Source organism: Diadema setosum, chromosome 10 (assembly GCF_964275005.1).
Source record: "Diadema setosum chromosome 10, eeDiaSeto1, whole genome shotgun sequence".
NCBI classification, from domain to species: Eukaryota; Metazoa; Echinodermata; class Echinoidea; order Diadematoida; family Diadematidae; genus Diadema; species Diadema setosum.
This window is the reverse complement of record NC_092694.1, coordinates 2,549,204-2,571,322: the sequence shown is the minus strand read 5'-3', so window position 1 is coordinate 2,571,322 and position 22,119 is coordinate 2,549,204. Positions and strand designations below refer to the sequence as shown.

The 22,119-nt window shown below is 37.8% G+C and overlaps 1 protein-coding gene and 1 long non-coding RNA gene across 2 annotated transcripts; both read right to left on the bottom strand.

Moving 5' to 3' along the window:
• Positions 1-220: 220 nt before the first annotated feature.
• LOC140234137 (uncharacterized) lies at positions 221-5,663 on the bottom strand. Its single transcript, XR_011901584.1, has 2 exons — positions 5,594-5,663; positions 221-4,346 (listed from the first exon to the last, which is right to left on the bottom strand). It is a non-coding gene; the product is annotated as an uncharacterized lncRNA (long non-coding RNA).
• Positions 5,664-6,615: 952 nt separating this feature from the next.
• Positions 6,616-19,767, bottom strand: LOC140234400 (histone deacetylase 1). The gene is made up of 11 exons (XM_072314451.1): positions 19,700-19,767; positions 16,423-16,535; positions 15,799-15,916; positions 14,880-15,093; positions 13,518-13,659; positions 11,265-11,357; positions 10,284-10,392; positions 9,375-9,515; positions 8,181-8,289; positions 7,442-7,716; positions 6,616-6,746 (listed from the first exon to the last, which is right to left on the bottom strand). Exons 1-11 carry the CDS (start codon positions 19,743-19,745, stop codon positions 6,616-6,618), a joined length of 1,491 nt encoding a protein of 496 aa, XP_072170552.1. The 5' UTR covers positions 19,746-19,767.
• Positions 19,768-22,119: the final 2,352 nt, after the last annotated feature.

The following is a 22,119-nucleotide window of genomic DNA, read 5'->3' as shown; positions in this document are numbered from 1 at the left end:
ATTCTCTCAAGCTTTCGACTGTGTAACCAGTTGTTTTTTTTTTTGTTTTTTTTTTGTTTTGTTTTTTTTCAAGGGCTTTTAAGGCGTTGGGATATGCTTGCTGTGTGTGGTGTGGTGTGGTGTCAGAGGGATGAGTCCCTCATCCCTCTTCCTCATCAGTGTAAAACAGGAGTCCTGAACACAATTCCTGTAGCTATAACATTACCAATACTGTTCAGTGTTTAGTTTTTTTTTTCTGTTTTTTTTTTTTTTTTTTTTTTTTTTTTCGCGGCAGACCTTGTGTTGTGAGACACGGAGATTAAAAATCTGTACATGTACATTGTAGATGGATATGAACTCATGCTCTCATGAGGAGTAAGCTCTTGAGACGTATCCTAGAACTTTATAAAGACACAGTAAGAACAAACACCGGCAAAGTCCAGCTAGTTTTCACTCTGTACAGAACAACGATTTTCTTCCGTCTTTATTTTGTCTCGTGGAGGGCGGCCTTCAAAGAAACAAAACATTACATGCATAACAAAAACAAACATACATGTATAGGTATAAAATCAAATTCTTTTTTAATTTACATTACCATCTCCCAGTTACTAACCTGAAGTAATTTAAAAACGAAACAAAGGAATGGCCTACGGTGCATTATGTTTGTACAAGAGGAAAATAATCTACATTAGAAATAATTTCTGGCACCGTCTTCTAAACTGAACACTTTGGTAAGTGGTCAGCAAATTGTACGCATCTCTGTATACTGCCACTCTTGTATCTCAGAAGGGGATAGAGGCTTCTAAATTGCAACATACACATAGGCCCTACAGTATGTTGAAGAAATAAAGCAATAGGACATAATCTTATGCAGAACACTGAAGCATGACCAGTAAACAATCACCGTTAGGACTACTGTAGTCGAATACATTTGTAGCATTAAAAGAAAGAGTAACTGGTAATAAAAAAGCCCCACACATTATAATAGCTAAGACTATGAGGATCGAAGATTGTCGACAACAAATCACATCTGGTGTGTTCCTATTGCAGAAAAGTTGAGGGTTGGGCCTCGATCTTCCAAAGGAATACATTGTACGAGAAAAGGAAGACTTTTCCCTCTCTCAACAGGAAGGAATGAGTATGAACTTACCTGCCTTGCAACACTTTTTTATCACAGTTTGTGCATGAAGAGTAACCAGGAAGTTTTGTGGGATGTTGTTATGTCGTACACTGAACTTCAGACAGTTTTGGACAATTATTTCTGTAGATTGTTATCTAAGCAGCAGGTGAGAATGATAATGGTAAGTTCATACTCATTTCTTCCCATTGTTTTATTCACATGTGGTAATCATGACGATGAAATGAATTCATCTCAAGGGGCCGTTTAAGTGCAGCTTGGGGCATTACAAAAGACGTCTCATCAATGTGCCCTATTGGGGTTCTGGGCTAGAGTTCAATTCCTTCAATAGGTAGCTACCAGTTCAGACTACATTGTATCAGCCTGAGAGTTTAAGTTATTTGCTGAAGTCATAATCTTGTGTTGCAGTCATGGGTTTAAAGTTTTTATGGCATTATTCATTACATTTTGGGGTTGTAAAGACACAAACACAAACCATGGCACAAAGAGTTCTTGCAAATGCCAATGTTTTGAAATGATGACATTGATACAAGGGGAAAACATACTGTGAAAAGTACAGAATACTTACATTTTCATGAAGTGTATTATCTTCACCTGGATACATCTGATAGACTCACTTGTCTTTTTCATTGCTGCATATTTGAAGTTTCACAGCATTTGCTTTCTCTTGAGCGAAAAATCTAGTACCCCTACCTTGAGGTCATTCAAAATAACATGTAAGATATTGTGGCTATTTATTGTTTCTTTAAAAGAAGTCATAAAACTAGGGAATGTCTGTTTGTCAAAAGCGATTAAGAGACTGAAATAACAAAACTTACGAAGGAAACAGAAACCAGCCAACACATTACAAAACATTACAACATGCACCATATTTAAATTAACCCACAGCTAACTACGACACCCATATATGAAATAACACATTTCTCTATTTCACAATGCTACATAACATACTGCATAATTTAACAATTACTCATCGTTCAGACTTTCTCTTGAAATATTTACACAAGGGCTGAGGAGGGATGACGGAATGAAAAAAAAAAGAAGAAGAATCCTATAAATGTTGACTTCACTAACCATCCAGCAAACTGCCAACACTACCAGTATCATTGATGAGTAACACACAGATAGTATCTATCATACACAGCCAGCAGCTTTACAGGGAATAATATATACACAGATATATCTAGAAAAGAGCACTTATTCCATTGAAGATAAAGAGGGAACAGAAATGAAGAAATGGCCTTGGGCATACAAGCATACAAGCCCACATGTAACAATCAAACATGTTTCAGGGATGTAAAGGTGCAATTTTAGTGGAAAAATAGTATTGTTACCTTTCGTGCGACAGACATGTGTAGTGACACGTTTTTAGAAAAACACTATATTCCATGAAACCCAAAATGTTTTTGGCAAAAGACAGTACAAAATCCTGGAAAAAGTGTAACAGTCCTCCATTTTACAACTGAATGAAATCAAGCACCTGCCCTGGAACCTCAGCACAATGAGATAATGGTGGGGGTTTTAACTCCCATTCTACCATAATCAATGAATATGAGAAAAGGACAAAATTAATATTCTGCAACATCTGCTTTGTGTGTGTGTGTGTGTGTTTTTTTTTTCTCATGGTCTTGATCACTGTATGTTGCCTCATATTCAATAGGTATATTGCATGGAGGGTAATTATTATTTTTCCCTTCAACTAATATCACATGACACTCACATTCAGCAAAGAAGAGCGCAATTACCTCAAAAATAATTTGTGTCTGTTACCCACTGATTTCAACGGAAATGCAAAACCACCAGAGACTGTGTCTGACCAGAATACTTCAAATCTTGCTGCCTATAAATAACTATCTTAAGAAACACACACAGACAAAAAAAAGAGGATAATCTATTCAATAATAGCATCATAACACTACACATGGTTTTCCTGTTGTGTGCTACATTTCACAAAGTGAAGTTATGGAGCACTTGCGGTGTGAGGAAAATCTTGTAAGTCGTGATATGTACAATGGTCGAAGGAAAAGCTACTTCAACATCACATGGAATGCAACATTACGTCCCATGTCTACACTAACGTCATCATGGCCAGCATGACTTTCGCCTCATGCTTGTGGGTAACTGACCACAAGGACCAACAGTGTTATGACAAAGTGTTTTTTGTAGTCAGAGGGTACCAGTGGGTAGATGGAAGGTACCAGTGGGTAGATGGAGGGTACCAGTGGGTAGATGGAGGGTACCAGTGAGCATATGGAGGGTACCAGTGGGCATATAGAGGGTACGAGTGAGTAGATGGAGAGTACTTGTGAGTACACGGAGGGTACCAGTTAGTAGACAAAGAGTACCAGTGAGTAGACCAAGGGTACTAGTTCGCAGGCGGGTACCCACTGGAGGGTACCAGTGGGTAAACTGAGGGTTCCAGTGAGTAGACGAAGAATACCAGTGAGTAGACCAAGGGTGCCCGTGAGTAAACCAAGATTACCAGTAGGCAGGCTGAGGGTACTAGTGGGTGAACTGAGAGTTCCATTGATTAGACCGAGGGTGCCATTCAGCAGACCAAGGGTATCAGTGGGTAAACCGAGGGTACCAGACTGTAGACAGAGGAATACGGTGGGTTGACCAAGGGTGTGGTTGATGTACTGTGCAACGATCAGTGGGAAGCCTGCACTGTTTTCCTGGTGACACCGCTAATTTCAGAAGCTTCGATAGGAGATGAGCCGCAAGACAACTCATTCTAGATACAGGTGATAACACAGAGCCAAAACTTGTCAGTGAATAATTGGGTCTATCTGTAGTAGGTAGGGGTCAATGGTTCCATCTTCAAATGCAAGAGATACATGTAGCTCCTTTTTGTTAATCAACACAATGTCCCAGAGATGCAATGACTTGGCTGGTACCACCTCTTCTTTGTAATTTCAGCAGAAAATATTCTAAATGGTGCTGGCTCCTGTGGTAACTGTCACTCTAATGCAATCTCTCATGCGGACTTCATTCACTTTGTGCCACCTGCAAGATATGAAATGGTCTGCCTGCCTGGACGGTTATTTGTAAACCATCCTGACCAAAGGTTTGAGGTAAGCTTTACTGCATCAGTCCTGCTTCTCCGCTGCAGGTGCCATCGGTTGTGTGGCGGTACCGGCTGGTAGATTGGTGGTGGCCTGAGAGGGGGCGTCTATGGGTGCTGGGGCTTTGGGGGCACTCGTGCTGAGATCAGCTGGAGCAGCCTCACCTGAAACACACAGAGAGCAGAAATTTTGCCACCATGTGAATAAAACTGTAGTTTCTTACTAGAGAAAATTGGTCTTCCAGTTCCTTCTTTTGTTCTATTGGTCAGGCTTACTTCCACTTTAATACCTACATATTTTGGTCCTCTCTTGCAGGAATTTCAAATCCTACAAAACTTCACAATTGGTATCATCATAATACACACATTTATGTAAAGGTTTGACTCTAATCAATAAATGCTCAGCTTGGAAAAATACAAACACTTGGTATCCTTTTTTTCATAAATATATCTGTATTTTTGCCATCTCGCCCATCTCCCACCTTCAGATGAGATGGTCATCATGAGATGACTGCTTTATGTGATTGTCCAATGTGATTATAAATTAACCTGTTGAGGACGGACTAAATGTAGTACAACCCCCATTTCCCATACATGCCTGCCCGAGTTTACTCGGGACTCGTCCTCAGCAGGTTAAAATTTGTGATAAACCTGCTGGATTAAATCAATTCTATGCCATGTAACTCCCATGAACCCTTGTCAAGATGGGCACTGCTCAGCTTCCGACAATCTCTGAAATGTTGTCACATTTTTACAATCGTCTTTCAGGTTTGACAGACAATATCTACTCTTACTGGATATTCCTTACTTACACTAACAGTAATAAGCTACATTTGTTGAGTGAAGCTGCAATATGTACATTATATTCTATTAAACCAAAAAGGAAAAATGTAGGCAAGGGAATGCCGACAATAGATTTAGACAGCATGACAGAGCAAGCATCAGAGTTTATTATCTCCATATACTGAGTAGCAGTCAGGAATTAAAACAGATATTCCATCATTTGCAAGTTCTGTCAGTATCTTTGGTGGCACTACCATGAATAGCACCAACATGTAAATGTATAGGCTTACATGTTCATGCCATTTCAGCAATTCATGATCATTTTTCACTTTACAGTCGTCAAACCCTATGCCAAGAAATGGTACCACAGGAGAAAGAACTGCTCCCAAGGATGAAAGACTCTTTCTTCCCTATTGAGTTCTAGGAGGCTATGATCACAGACAATGACCTTATAAGCAGCATTGCAGTACTCTAAGGGCTGAAAAGGTGGTGTTGTTGTTTTTTTTTTTCAGAAAAAACAGTATTTCTACCTTTTCCTTCAATATAGGGAAGTGAGTCTAGGAATGATTATGTCCTATAAGGTCAATTCTAATATAGTAAGCTGTTGGGATTCAGCATGGGATTCGTACCTTGTTCCTTTTCTGGCTTAACCTTGGTCTCGGCAATCTTTCCAGGCTCCAGTGTAGGTTTCTCTTCACTGATGAGGAGAGAAGATCAAAACAGAGGAAAAACAACAAGAGATTACATTAAATGCCTGAAGATGAATGGATAAAGATAAGACAAAAAAATGGCAAAAAAGAAGCAAATCATCAAACTCTAATTCATAATGAATTCCATGGTGATGGCCATAAACGTCGTAAAAAGGCCAACTTTCCCAAAGACTTTACTACATGCAGGAACCACATGTAGCCCAGAGTCTGCAGACCAAAATGATCACACAGAGTTGTGTACATTTAGTATGACACATTATAATGCAGGGCAGAACTTTGTACACAATGGAAAACAGAAAGTAAGAAAGCATAACAGCACAACTGCACACAAGTCATTTACCATTCAGAGAGAGACAAAACCACTTTGTTCATTGCTAAAATAACAAGTTCCTAGATAACTAAACAAAGATAAAGCATAGAGCATTTCATAGTGTACAGTGACATAGGACTACATAAAGAACAAGGCAAGAGCCAAAATGTGTCTCGCCCTTGTGGTGACCATCCACTCCCCAAGGGACATCTACCATCCAAGTTTAGTCACAAACAGACCTATGGATCAAAAGTTATGACCCATAATAGAAACGCACCAAAAAAACTTAACATTGGGCTCTAAAAGTTTGTTGACCCATGTTTGTGACCATTGACCTAGTGGTGACTATCCACTCCCCAAGGGACATCTACCAACAAAGTTTGGTCACAAATGGAGTTATGGATCAAAAGTTATGACCCATAATAGAAACGCGCCATAAAAACTTACTAACATTGGGCCCTAAAGTTCATTGACCCCCCGCCTGTGAGCTTTGACCTTGAGGTGACCTTCATATATGGTAAAATGTGAAACTTTGTATGACCCCTCTTCCCTCAAAGTTTGATTGCAACTGAAGAAAAGAGTAAAGAGTTACTGAAGTTTTTGTAGGGTTACGGACATCAAAATGAATGAATCAGTAAATGATTCCCGAAGAGAGGATCAAGACTTGCCTCTTTTTGGTCTGAGGTGCTGGAGTTGTATCCATGGGAACCGGCTGCTGATCAGCAGGCTTGCTTTCTTTTGCAGCATCACTTGATTTTGATTCTAGGAGAGAAAGACAATAGAGGAGAGAGGCAAAATTTATAGAAAACTTGCATCCCAAAAGGCAAAGAATAAAGTATGTGCTGAGATGAGTGAGCAGGCATCAGTTTTTATTTTCTACATACACATAGTGGTAGGTCAGAAATTAAAACAGATATTCCATCACTTGCATGCTCAGTTAGAAGACTGCAGTCATAAGGATTTCAGCAGGACTATAGACACATTATCAGGACTTGAATAAAGCACTTTCAATTTCTGTTTTCCACCAACTTAATGCAGGTTTTGAGACTCATTCATTCTTTCAGGGACAAAAGCATCTCTTACCAAAGGCATTTCCATGGTTTGGGGAATAGACATTACTTGTGATAGATACGTTGATATCAAATCTGTCTTGCACTCAGACATTAAGTTATACAATTTGAAAATAATGATACACAAGAACAATAAGAATGGCTATCACTGTCATCTTAATAATAGTAATATTAACGATGACAATATTACAATTATGACAACCCCCAATTTCTCATACTACACGTATGTCTGAGCATCACACCATACAGTCCACAAAGTCTTTGACTAAATCAACAGAGATTATCAAAAGTGTTATATCACTAGAAGTGCAATTGTCACAGGTGAAAAAGTCACTGGTGATACTGTCGCTAGGGAAATGGCAAGGAAGGAATGAGTGATGGCTGTACCTTTATCACCCTCCTTGGCTACGTCCTCCACCTTGGTACGTTTAGCCTTGTGCAACCTGATGTCTCGTCTTCCGCCTTCCCCCTCATCCTCGCTGTCGGAGAACTCCTCGTCGCAGGCGATGCGCTTATCCTGAGCCATGATGGAGATGCGCTTGTCAGGGTTCTCCGCCTCGTCCTCCGCGTCGCTGTCGTCCGGGATGGCATCCTCTGGAATCGGCTGCATCTGGACTCCCGGAGCGTGGGGGATCATCCGCATGTTTTCGTACAGTCGCGTCCTTGAAAGGAGTGCAGCAAATTCAGGGGAGAAAAACGTAAGCCTGAATAATCAAAAGATCACTTCTAAGGTACCCTGAACCAGGGTCCCTGTTGGATAAAAGCTGAGATCTAACCTAAGTCGGAAAATCAAACATACTTGCATGTCTCTGAATACTTGATTCTGATTGGCTGCTACCTTATTTATGCATGACTTTTTTTACATCTGTTTGATCACATCTTCTTGGAATCTTAAAATACATCAAGGCCCAGAATGATGTTTACAGCTGCACATGAGCTGGACTTGATTAGAGTACAACATACATATTTCTGTGCATCAGTATTTCTTGTCCCCATACACCCAGAGGGTGTGTCGGGAATTAAAACAGATTTTTTACCATCATTTGCACATTGTCTAAATAACAAAAAGTCATTCATCCCATGTGAGACAAAACAATTCAAAATAAGTATACATGTTGACACTCACCGAATCTTTTCAAGGTATTCGCCAGTGTTCTGATTTGTCATGTTTGATGGGCTGATGTGAAGCTTGAAGTCAGGTCCAAAGTACTCAAAGTAGTCATTGTACGGTAGCTCTAAATATGGAAAGAGCGAAGAGTGATGCAATATTCAAGAAATGTATCCTGCTCTAAAGAACATACCATTCCCCTTTTTGAATCCATTGAGGATGGGATGATTTTGCTACAACATGCATTTCCCATAGAAACTCACCCAAGTACACTCAGAACTCGTCCTCAATGGGTTAACATGGTACATCACATTGCTGGTTGATTATCTCTGGTAATGAAAGTTATGTACACATTTGACACTTTGTGACATTTTCAGATAATTTTACACAATCATATTTGTCCACACAGTTGACAGATTTTGTCTTAATCCAATCAGTCTACCTAGACTTCATGTAGCCTGCCTAGCAAAGCATTATAGATACAGTATTTCTCAACTCATCGTTCTATCACAAAGCATAGTTATACAAAGTTTGACTGACTTACACTTCATATTTTCAAAATTTCTGAAAACTTTTAGGTCTTCAAAATGTGATCAAATGTGACATTTCAGTATGTCAAACAATAGTTGATTTATGCATTGATACAATGCACCTCACTCACGGCATAACACATCAGTACTTTAAAAGTGAATAGGTCTATAGGTACTAAATTCGCTGGTACTACCATGGTAGTTATTAAAGTAGAACCATCACTAATTCTTCACCTGTTCATTCCTTTTTTGTTTGTTTCAGTTTTTTTTTTGACATAGTACATCAGAACGTTTACTTGAATACCATCAGCTTGAAGTCTGTCTTGATTTATTCATCATCTGTACATTGCCAAACTTCAGGACCTGAACACTTTGGAAATATTTAACTGCCATGATTTATACACTCTGAGAAATGTAGAATCATTGTAGTATACCTCATTCTGCCTTCATGAAATTTCAGTATCTGAGATAATAAGATCTAGATACTCCCTTTTGGGCAAATAACAGCCAAAATTCCAACTTCATGTCACTTTCAGCTCTGCTATACAAACAACATATGACAAAATAATCTTACTAGCCCTTCCTTGTTTCACTTGTTTTAAGTAGTGGTTTTAATACTGCTTTGTTCCCTGCCTCTTAAGTGGTAAGATTTCTTTGAAAAAAAAAAAAAAATGCAACTCACCATTTGCAATTTCCACCCCAAGAGCTGTCGAAGTTTCATATGTCCAACACCTGGCCACGTTCCGTATAGTGTAACCACCCCCACCCATTAAGAGCAGGGGAAGGTTGTACTGCTTCATGAACTCTACACACTTGGCGTGACCTGCAGGATGCAAGATAATGATACTGTGTAAGGGGGGTGATGACCAATCAAATTACACTGCTGGAAATTTGAGTTGGATATCAAATCAATTCAAAAAATTTAACTGATTTCTTACAAATAGATTAGTTTTAAATGTGAAGAAAACCCAGTGTATGGTCTTTTCTAACTGGGGAATTTATGAAGATAATTTGGTAGTTAGTGTAAACAATCATACAAAAATTGCAGTGGTTGGTACACGAGTGGAAAAAATCTTGTCTTGCATCAGAACGTTTACTTGAAACCATCACCCAAGAAGGTCTGGTAAAAACGTTTCATCACTTGCTAGCACCCATTACCTCATACACTGTGACAAATTACTGATATCGTTCTCACAGACATGTGTAGAGATATATCATCCCATTGTTGAAAATAAATCTAACTTCACGATAATTCAATGCAGTCCATATCAATTCTTTACAGATTTGAATTTGATTGAATTAATTGAAATGAACTGAATTAAACTGATTTGATTTTATTTGATTTGATTTGATTTGATTTGATTTGATTTGATTTTGAATTGAATTGAATTGAATTGAACTGAATTGAATTGAATTGAATTGAAATGAACTGAACTGTACTGAATTGAATTGAGTAAAACTGAATTAAATCAAACTGAATTGCATTCAGATTGACTAGTACTCTCTATCCAGTGTATAAAATCACTGTCAGTTGGAGAGAACATTTATGGGGAAATCCCTTCCATGGGGAATCCCCTCTGATGACACTCACCTTTGAGAGTGAGATTGAAGCAGCCCAGTCTGTCTCCTGATAATGAGTCAGCCCCACACTGAAGGCAGATAGCACTGGGTTGGTACATCTCCATCACCTTAGACATGATCTATTACAATAGCAAAGAGGAACAGGAGCTCAAAATAATTATGAGAAAATGTTACATTAAGAATTGTGAGGCAATAGAGCATTGGTACAGTGCACCCCCGTTATAACGAACAGGGTTAAAACAAAATTCCGGTTACAACGAAGTAAAAATTCTGACTGGAACAATATCAGCGCTATGTTTTTAATTGTTTGTTCACTCCGTTTTAACAAAATTTCAATATAACTAAAGAAAACAGCCAGTCTAAGGACTTTGTTATACAGGAATCAACTGTAATACTATAATAGTATAGTGCTAAATATTATGTGCTTAATCGCAATTGATTTCACAGGTTTCATTTTATCCTAATGTGTTTTCATTCACAACAGAAACACATGGATATAAGCTGGTTGAAATATAGAGCAAACTAGTGCCAGTTAATTAAAGCAAAATATTAAGAAAAGGTAACAAGCCCTGATTTAAAACTGGATTGAATCATCATCCTTTTTGCACTTTATCATGGAATTTCATAGATGTTTTCTTCAGGGTCACCCAGTCATCACTTTACCAAACTTTGTATTTTTGCATGTGTTTCAATTTGTGAAAAATTATTGTCATAACAGATTCATCTGCATATAATCATATCTATGTAGGAGGAATCTATAGTTAACTTGCAATACATAACTGTTATCAGCTTTTTTGAATAATATTTCATCATTCAAAACGCTTAAAAATAAACAACAGTATGAGTAGCTTAATAAAAAAGGGAGTTAAAAATCACACACTTTGTGGGTCTTTTTTTTTTCAGAAGAAATCATTTGCCACCCCAAGTCTTTCTCATACCATTCTCTTGAATGAAATGACTCAAGCATGTAATAACCACACTATTGACTTACTGGTTTGAAAATCTTCTCGTATGACTCGTCATCAATGCCATCCCGAAGAGGAAAGTTGACTGCATAATACTTCCCCTTGCCTGCTCCAATATCCTGCAAAGACAGATGCAATACAAATAAAATATGGAGAATTATGGCCTTCTCTTCGAAATATAGCCATATCCGCACTGCCTTCCTTTTGCAGCTATGACACTTACAGCTCACTACAAATTGTATATTGCTAGCTGCCCTCATTTGGGTAAGCATCATTGGGAGTCTGGAACAATCAGAAGCTGATTAATGATAAATGGGGACTAATGTCTTAAGTGTCTCACTAATTGTCTTACTTTCTTGTAGCAGTGGTCGTCTATTTCTTTATATATTCTTATGCATGATAATAACTGACCTATGATCTTTCTTTCAAATTGTATTGTATTTTAATATTGCTTAATAATTGAAATAAACCAAAACTGAACTGAATTGAACTGATTATATTAAAAATATAATGTCTTATGTGTTAGACACACTCAAGCACTGTATTTCATGTAATATGCCAGAGAAGCATTTACGTGAAAACAAAAACATAAACAAAACTAGAAATGTCGCTTTGGCGACTGGTATGCCTCCGCCATAATGCATGATTTTCCCAATAGGTGTAGATAGTACATGTGGACACTGTGTGATTACATTTTCACAAAATTGGCAAAATATTGGAATGACAAGTTTGTCACAAATGTGTTGAATGTTCACCTTCCTTGACGTAGGTTTAATTGGATGAATAGGAGAGCATGTACAATATCTAGGGATTTAAGGACTTTAACTTGACTTTGACCCATTCATACATTTAGACATTGAGTAATTTTCAAGGTACAGGTGTGGAGAAAAAGTGCAATTTCTGAATTGAATAGTAAATTGTTACCATTTTCATCTAGCCCTTGACCCTAAAATTCATAAGATAATTACTTTCAGGTAGAACATGCATAATATGTACTAAGTTTCAAGGTAACTTGAGCCATTTCCGAGATATGGAGGAAAAAGTTAGTTCAGCACTTTCACTTGATCTTTGACCTTTTGACCTTTGAGGCAAAAAGAGAAAAAAAAAAAACTTTCCAGAGAATTTCTATTAGGTTACACACGCATACACCAAGTGTAAAAAAATAACCCTGCTGGCATTGCATAAATATGAGGGTAATAGTAAAATTTTGAAGTCTTGCACTTGACCTTTGACCCCTGACCATTGACCCCATGAACCCTACATTCTTTAGATAATCACTTCCAGTCAGTATTATGTATATACTATGTTCCATGAAGATACCTTGAACAATTTTCCAAGGTACGGAGAAAAAAAAAGAAGTTTCAATATTTTTACTTGACCTTTTGACCTTTGACCTTTGACCTCATGACCCAAACTTTCACCAGAGAATCTTAATTGGGTAATACATGTATACACTAAGTTTCAAGAAAATCTCTTCAGGCATTCAATAGATATGGTGGAAATAGTGAAATTTTATGTATTTGACCCTGACCTTTTGACCTTTGACCTTTGACCTCATGACCCAAACTTTCACCAGAGAATCTTAATTGGGTAAAACATGTATACACCAAGTTTCAAGAAAATATCTTCAGGCATTCAATAGATGTGGTCGAAATAGTGACATTTTATGTATTTGACCTTGACCTTTTGACCTTTGACCTTGAGCATGTGCACTCAAAAGTTGATAGGCACAACTTCACCCCCTAATACACACACATGCCAAGTTTCATTAGGATACCTCAACAGGTTTCAATAGTTACCTTGTCCACAAAATTAATTACGGACGGACGGAAGGACGGACGGACGGACAGACGGACGGAAGGACGGACGTACGGACGGACGGAAGGACGGACGGACGGAAGGACGGACGGACGGACAACCCGAAAACATAATGCCTCCGGCACCACTTCGTGGCGGAGGCATAACAAAACAAAACAAGTACTACAAATGTAATGATCACAAATCTTAGTTATTTCTGGGACAAGTAAAGAGAAAAACTCTATAAAAAAAAAAAAACTAACTGAAGTTCATACACTAAATTTTTTTGTTGTTCAATGCTAAATACTTTGTGTATCATTCTGACTTTAAAAAATCCACATTTCAGTGACATTTTTTTAAGGAAATTTAAACTCATCAGTACATCATAAAAGGTATGGTATTCTTTGCAGAGTAAAAATGCTCTCTGTCTTTACCATGGCACATTGGACTTTCACTTTATAAAGTAATAAATGTATACTCACTCTCAGGTCACCGGTCCCTGGAAAGTATTCCCCGTATTTGTGGAAAGAGACCGTCATGACACGGTCTGTTGTGTAGAAAGCTTCTTCAACCCCATCACCATGGTGGATGTCAATATCAATGTACAATACTCTCTGATGGTATCTTTAAATCAAAAACAAACAAACACACATATTTAATTATGTAACAGTCACAATAATTGATACATCAGATAACGTGAACTCACCATGTTGCTAGAGTAGAAATTATTTTACAGATATTACCTATTTCAGGGTTGCACACTATTAAACTAATTTCTTTTATTGATGCAACCTGTCTGTTGGACCAATATGTACCCAGGCTTTCTATTTTTACTGGTCCATTCCTGAAAAAGTTACTGGTCCAACAGTGATTTTTACTGGTCAGGGACCGTCGGACCTGCGCCAGTGTGCAGCATTGCCTACTTAGCGGTGTAATACTGTAGTATAACACTTCCCATCCATGCGTGAGTACCATTCCCCCGCCCCCAACCCCAACCCCCCCCCCCCCCCCCCAACAAGATAGTTCCTGATGCCTTGAGTCCCAAGGGGAAAAATATTTTCTCGAAGGGAAAATATATCTTGCAAGAGACTGTCAAGTGATATATTACACCAATAGCCAAGGCAATTATGGCCTACAAAAATACCCACCATTTTATTCTAGCCCCATTAGCAGCCATTAAATTTGGGAATTATATGACCTGGCCTGATGTCACTGCAGGCAATATCACAGAATGTCCTTGCCACAAGTACAGTGGTCACATGATTGCATGATGACCAATCATCAACTAGAACATATGTAGACCATTTAATATACCCATTAATACTATGATAACAACAACATAGAGATAAATATGAACACAAATGTGAGTCTGTCTATCTACAAATGTAACTAACAAACGTTCCTTTTCGTGAATGTTTCGACATCATTCAGAATTGTAAACCTCCCACCCCAGCTCACAGACTTTACTTGGCAACTACAGTACAGTGTACAGCAAATCAAAAGGACTGCTTTTCTCTACTTTTTTGTGCAAATGTCCCTGTCATGATACATGTATTATAAAGCTTGATTGTTTATCATGGCATAATATGATGAAATGTGTGAACATTTGATTCTTGGGTACACATGTATCTCATGTACTGGTCTAATCAAGCCAATGAAACTTTAAAACACATATAGCCTTGTACATGGTCAATATGATCCTTCTCCTCATGGTTCTCCACTTTAGGATTAGCAATACTCAGCAAAACAGTACCAGGCAATCAGTATCAACCAAGCACATTGTAGATCAAGAAGAAGAATCAGCTGAAATAAAAGCCAATTAATGTGGGGCATTGTGGACTTACTTCAGCAATTCTAGGATAGCCAGGACGATGTCATTGACATAGCAGAACCCGGAGGCCTCAGATTTCTTGGCATGGTGGAGGCCACCAGCCCAGTTGATGGCGATGTCTGTCTGCTGTTTGTTCAGCTTCACCGCCCCAGCCACCGAGCCACCAGACGAAAGTTGGCAAAACTCGTAGAGACCGTCAAACACCGGGCAGTCCTCCCCCACGTTGACTGGGTGGAGAGAAAAGTTCAGGTGGAAAACACAGTTGCATGAAATTTAAAACTTATATTAAAAAAAAATAACTTCATCTTGGGACATATAATCTTCCCTATGCATTTCAAACTTCACCATATTGTGATCTTCCCCACCCAATTACTAGTACTTGAATTGTTTCAAACTATTTTCACTACATCAATGAATTATCTTTTTAACAGTTTATCCCCCTTCTATTTTCACATAAAAAAGCACTGACAAGACAAAGACTGAGGTGTGCTCCTATAAAAGAAACTAAAATCATGAAATCTGACTTTCCCTTATATTGCATTGTTGTGTCTTTGGAAAAGTAACTTTAGTTTGACATAAAGCTTTAACTTAGACAAAATATTGACCAATCTTCAAAACAAAAATTAATAGTATTGCCTTACAAATAATGCAAATCTTAATACATGTAGAATGAACACAATGTATGTAATGGTTACACATGCATAAAACATTACAGATTCTCACTTACCATATAATTCAAATAGTTCACTGAAGTGATGCCATATTTGTACAGAGAGATTTCATAATTCTCCCTTTTTTCCCTGTGCCTGAGTTTAAATTCAATTATCCCATTCTCAGAAGCAGACAGTGCCACTCACAACATTGACCATGACTATTAAAAGCCAGTAATTATTCTCACTGCAAAACGAATTCAAGAGTACATTTGTACTTACACCTTTGCATCTGCTTTGTGTACTCTGACATGTTGTCTGGTCTGATCGTACGAAGGAATTTGACATAGTCATCGCTGTGATACTTGGTCATTTCCTCCATTACCGCTTTGTGTGGTCTCTGGAATTAAATCATGATTTCGTAGGGGAAAAAGAGAAATGATTTTTTTTTTTTTTGCCATTGCCATTGCCATTGCCATATGAAGCATCGAGAAAAATCTTCAATTATTATTCAAATATTATTAATAAAAATTAAAAATATTATTCAAATATTAAAAAAAATAAATAAATAGGCGCGTGCCTGGCGCCCCCCATTGTGCCACTGCAAGCAGCTTCACAAAAAAAGTAGTAAATGATGAACATCTTTCTTTCTTTTTTTCATGTGGTTGTAACTAAAAGTGAAAGACAATTTACTTATATCGATATTTATATGCAAATATTTAGTCTGAATTATTTGTCTTGACATTTACCTGATTCGTTTCTACTCTCACCCAATAGTTGCTTTTCCTTCATTGTCATACAAAAGTTGTATACTGCAAGTGTCTTTGAATAAATTGAGTTATAATTCTGTTTTACTGTTGATATTAACAATCTACATTATGCACACTGTAAATTGTGACAACTCACGTAGATCTCCATTTTGCGATAGAGGCCATAGTTCAGAATGAGATTGTGAGTCATTCGGATTCTGTGTGGTTTCATTGGATGTCCTTGGCCATAGTAGTAATTTCCAACATCACCTGAAAAAAAAATGAATAAAAAATCATGAATAAAGAAAAAAAAAAGCAGATACAGACGAACATGTGAATAATTGCATAAATTTATCAAGTGGTTGCACAGGGTAAAAAAGTTAATGTGTGCCTCCAGTAAATACAAGAAGTACATGTATTTGATTCAATTACATGGTTTCAACAACTATAGCCCATCGCAGCGGCACACTACACATTATACTGTAAGTTATGACCAGTCGCACGACTCGACACCACCCACTATGTCCAGCTAGGTTTACAACCATTCTGGCTTCAGTACATTATACGTCTATATACTGCAGCATGACTGGGCGAAAGTCCACGACTGGTCGTGAAAATTTGACATACATGATGTACATGTCAAACCCCTATGACTGGCACTATTTCAAGACCCAGTCGCATGACTAGAAACTGGCAAGGCTGGTGACATCACACTTCTGGTCTTAAAGTGATCATATAGTTTTGGTTGAGACCTAGAGTAAAACCCCCAATTTTCGGACACTTAAGCTTTTTTGCAATTGTTCGACTCAAATAATACCCTACAAAATTATGTAACTAGAAAAGCACTCCGAGAGCGCAGACCTCCGCCAAGCAGTTACTTTCCACTAATGATCTTGCTCTTCCATAGAGATACATGTAAGTGATTTTTACTCACTGAAAAATCACCCGATTTCCCAATATACAGAGTATATAAGTCTTTGTTACGTCATAAACCCTCAGATACGCGGTGCGCCTCCCCCAGCAGAAACGAGAGCATGCACTTTAGTGCGCGCATGCAAACCTCAAATACGCGCAGCCTGAACTCCCAAGTTCTTGACCCTATCGTACCTGCCAAAATATCAAAATCCTTCATAAATTCCCAAAAAATTCTCGGATCACTACCAAAAGTTAATCGTTTGTTACGACTCTTCATGTCATTCTCAACCTTTCCTGCAAGTTTCATCCCAATTCGTTAAATCCTTTTTGAGTTATTTTGTAAACGGACAAACAAACGAACGAACGAACAAACAAACCAATGGTAACGAAAACATAACCTCCTCCCTTGGCAGGCGTAATAATATGTTAAATATATCAACCTGCTTTTTCCCTCTATATTGATTTTGTTAAATACATGTACATCATAAAATTTCACAGAATCCCCAAATATCATCACCTTGTCGATTCCCAAAAATTCAGACAGCCTCTCCAAAATTCGGACACAAACGCAATGTCAATGCATAGTATGCATACAAGGCCGCTGAAAAATGAGCATGCGCCATACCTTGTTGGCGCAAGGTTGCATCGGGGACGTTGCTGCGCCCGTTCGTGTCAGAATTTTGGTGACTCTGCACTTGCATTCAGCCGCTGTACGTGTACATTTATTCACTGCATCGGCACGTACGGAAATTTTGTTTTTCTTTTGTTTTTGAGGATACCATCACACTCTGAGCTTGCAATAAGCGAACAATCTCGCAACAGAACTGCATAATTTGTCAATTTTTAGTGCTTTTTCGGCAACCCTGATTCTTTACTTGGGACCTAATTCGAGCGCGCTTTGGAAAAGTTGCAGCGATTCTACATTTTTGATGGCAAAATTTGGGATTTTTTATGGATTTTTGGAGGTGACTCAGGCCCTTTCCTGTGGTGAACAAGTGTGCCAGTACATGTGACACGATGTGATATGTGTGTGTTGTAACAGTAGAAATTTACTACACTGTAGAATTTGCTTGTGATAAGTGATAAGTGTCCAGATTTTGGAGGCCGGCCAAAAATTGGGGGTTTTATATTTCAGGCTTCTAACATTTTTTTTTTTTTTTGTGAGATAATGAGAAACATTAAATGAAATATGAAAGAGCATGTAATCCAAAGAGGGATTCAATTTCAACTTTTACTTGATGAAAATTTGTTTTGACATGGCGTAAAAAGATCAAACGCCTAGATTCCTAGACACGTGTAGTACAATGTAAATCGTTGCTAAGTCAAGTAGAATTTAAATCTACATGTAGAGCTCTACATGTACGGTACGTAGCTACTTTTTGTAGTGTGTGGTGAACTTAACTTTATGGAACCCAAGAAAGAGAAAGAGAGAAGGGAGAAAATGTGCCACATATATTAAAGGGATGGTACAGTATTGGTGGAGATGAGAATCAGGCTTTTAACTTTTTGCGAGATACCAAGAAAACACTTATGGTGTCATGAAATAGTTTAGTACAAAGCATACCATTTTAAGAGGAATTCAAAGTTTATTTGATGAAAATCGGGTTTGGAATGACTGAAACATCCAAAAACAAAGTAACACTTGTTAGACGTCTAGACTGAAACAAAGCGATCGTAATAATCTCAGCCATTTCAAATCCGATTTTCATCAAATACATTTGTAAATGTTGAATTCCTCATGGACTTACATGTTCTTTCATAATTTCATGAGGTTTTTCATTATCTCACCAAAAAAAGTAAGAAACCTGAAATTAGGTCTCAATTAAAACTTGTAACGTTATAATAGTATACGGTATACGATCCCCATAATGCTTGACGAAGCAAAAAAAAGAAAGAAAAAAAGGCCGTATCAAAACTTTTGGAAAAAAACAAACAAACAAACAAACATTTTGTCTGATGTTAACATGGATTTGTTCTCATTGTTCAAAAACACTCGCCCGAATTTGATTTTCACTTCTCCAGTAATTGGGGCAAGGCAGTGCTTGTGTAGCACCCTGTTGGAGTAGGCCTATATTTTATTTGGGAAAGAGTTCCTTACAGCTGTATGTCCCCCCCCCCCCCCCCCCACCAACTCTGTTTTCTAGCTTGAAAGGAACTCTGCTGAGTAGTCAGCCGAGTTTCTGTAATTTCCGAAGTCCCCGGCCGCGACCCGAACACAAGGCGGCAAGGCCAAGGGACAGCGGGAGCAGCACGCAGCACTGCACTGGGTTGGCCGCGCACTGGCCAACCGAACCGACAAGTTGGGTGACGCCGAGTCCCGACAGTGCTGCATTGCATTGCGCTGCTGCTTGGTGAAATAAACGAGTTCACCTGCTTTTTTCAGATCCTCTCTAGCTGCACAGATATAAATCACCCATTTCTCCTCATTTCAGCACCAAATTCACAACAAACATTCACAAAATGACACTGACACTTTAAATAACATATTTCAGTCTGATTCATAGGTAGCGGGGACTTACCATCGTAATAATAGCAGACTCTTTTCTTTGTACCCGTAGACGCCATGCCGGTTGATGATTCGCCGCCGACAAACACTGTGCTCTTTTTCCGTAGTCCCACATGTACAAAGTTGTGAAACAATGCAAACCCGTTTTACGCTGGCAATGCACGCACATCATTAAGCCTTTGTGATGCCACGGGTGTATACCTTGGTGGGAATCAGCGAAATACGGCTTCGCGGCTCATTTGATACGGTTCGCATACGGTTCGTGGTTCCCGATCGCTGAATTCTGTGTTTTCCCGATCCCGCAACTTTTTTTTTTTTTCAGAGAATGAGAGAAGCGAGCAGGAAATTAACGCTCTTGTTTACCTTTGGGAGTAGTGATTTAAAAAATATTCGAGATATCACATCTGATGCATATTTGTTGGTCTATATAATATTTTGCAATAAACCTATTATAGAGAGATAGACCATTTCTATCAGAAATTTTATCAAAAAACCATAACTGTAGACGGTTTAGTCTGGAAACATTTGTATTCCAACTATTGTTCACATTTTGTGTATTTAACAATACCTAACATCGATTATATTTCAAATTTTTACAGTGGTTGTTTCTATCCCTAACTCACATTTTAGAACTATTTCAAACCACTAATGCTGGGTTTTTGTTTTATCTGCAATTGGTAAATTACGCCATTAAGTGCAATTGATCACCAACACTTTATATGTTACAGAAATTGAACACACAAACACACACTTTCGTCAATAGTCTTTAACCATCACCATTCAAATAATACAAAATGAATGATTTTATGTGCAATATCATAAATTGATATGATATCGCTGTCCCCAAAGTAAAAAATGATCACATAGGCCTACCATTGTATTTTGGACACAGTATAACAAGAGTCAATATTGATTATAATCACACCAACAGGGGCGGATCCAGGAATTCCATGTAGTGGGAGGGATGGCGCAAAAAAAAAAAAAAAAAAAAAAAAAAAATCTGGTCACAATCAAAGCAACGTAAGAAAGGGGGGGGGAACCCTCCCGTATCGTTTCTCGTGTCATTTCCTCGTGTCATTTCCCTCGATCCCACCTTTCCATAGGCCTATTATACTGTATATATGTCCACACACACGCACACCATTCACTTTTTTTTTTTACACACGTGTCAAAATACACACACACCTAACATACACACAAAAACCCAACACCCACTATGCAAATTGGTACATTTTGTATTCTGCTTCTGCCCAACCATCAGCCTATCAGGGCCACAAGTGAAGTGTATTATCATGGATATTAGCTCACCGAAACACGAATGAATCAAATGGAAAGAAAAGGCACACACAAGCAGATACATAGGCCCTTATTATTTCATTTTATTTCATTTCATTTGTCCATGGTTATCGAAACTGATGATACAGGTGTCGGTCCTAATCAGTAACAATGACGGAGTTGTACAAGACATGAATTAATTTTACAAACAAAAATATAACAATATTCAAATCAGTATCAAAATAGGCTTGTATACAACAGTCTATAGTGCATACACATAGACATGCAGTTCTATAATCTATTGCAGTTCTAATTATATTCTTCTCAATTTACTTTGTTTTGATTTTGCAACCTTATTCTCTGTTACCAAAGAATAAGTGAAATATTTATGTTCTTTCGGAAAATGAAATAAAATTTGAATTGAATTGAATTGAATTGAATTGAATATGCTATGTACTGTATGGCTATTATAAGCATGTCGTTACAAAGGTTTTAAGCGTCTATCAAACAGTGGACACGTAAACATTAAAAGACATAATAGATACTGTGAGAATGTATTCCAAAATTAAAGCAATGTTAAAGCCAGAGACGATTATCGTATACTTTTACATCATGTTTTTACAGCTCTATATCAGATTTGTGGAATTTATAGTCCTTGAGCAGAGAAACCAATACTTTAAAAACCTTAAACAAAATTAATTACAAAGAACAATTATGATTATATAATATATTCTCACATGATTTATATTTCAAAACTGTCGAAGTGTAACTCCATTACAATACCACTTGCTCAACAAGTTCACCAGCTGTGTATAATTATAATCTATGCATGCTTTCTTCTTTTGTGCTGCTTCCCTGAGCCCCAACTCATGATGCCGTCGATGTTGCGGCTGCCATGTCATCATCCTTGTTCATTGCAGTTTGTTATCTCTTTTGAAAACATTGCTATTCCTCATCCCAATCACTGTAAATTATGAAATTTTGTACTCTTTATATTTTTATAACTAAAGTAGTTGTTCAAATGTAAAAGTCTGAAAATCATCCGGCATGTCTCTTTTAAATCATTTCGGTTAGCTGTATAGTAAGAGCAGACTGCAATCCAGATCACTATAGTTTAGCTTCAAAGGTGCAAATAAATGACAAACAAAAAAATTGGTT

What these genes read in the sequence shown, in the direction of transcription:
- LOC140234400 (XM_072314451.1), bottom strand. Translation starts at nt 19,745, where the DNA reads ATGGCGTCTACGGGTACAAAGAAAAGAGTCTGCTATTATTACGATG. An exon ending in AGTCTGCTATTATTACGATG is followed by an intron (nt 16,536 to 19,699) that starts GTAAGTCCCCGC and finishes TTTTTTTTTCAG; the next exon opens with GTGATGTTGGAAATTACTAC. An exon ending in TGGGGTGGAAATTGCAAATG is followed by an intron (nt 8,290 to 9,374) that starts GTGAGTTGCATT and finishes TTCCATATTTAG; the next exon opens with AGCTACCGTACAATGACTAC.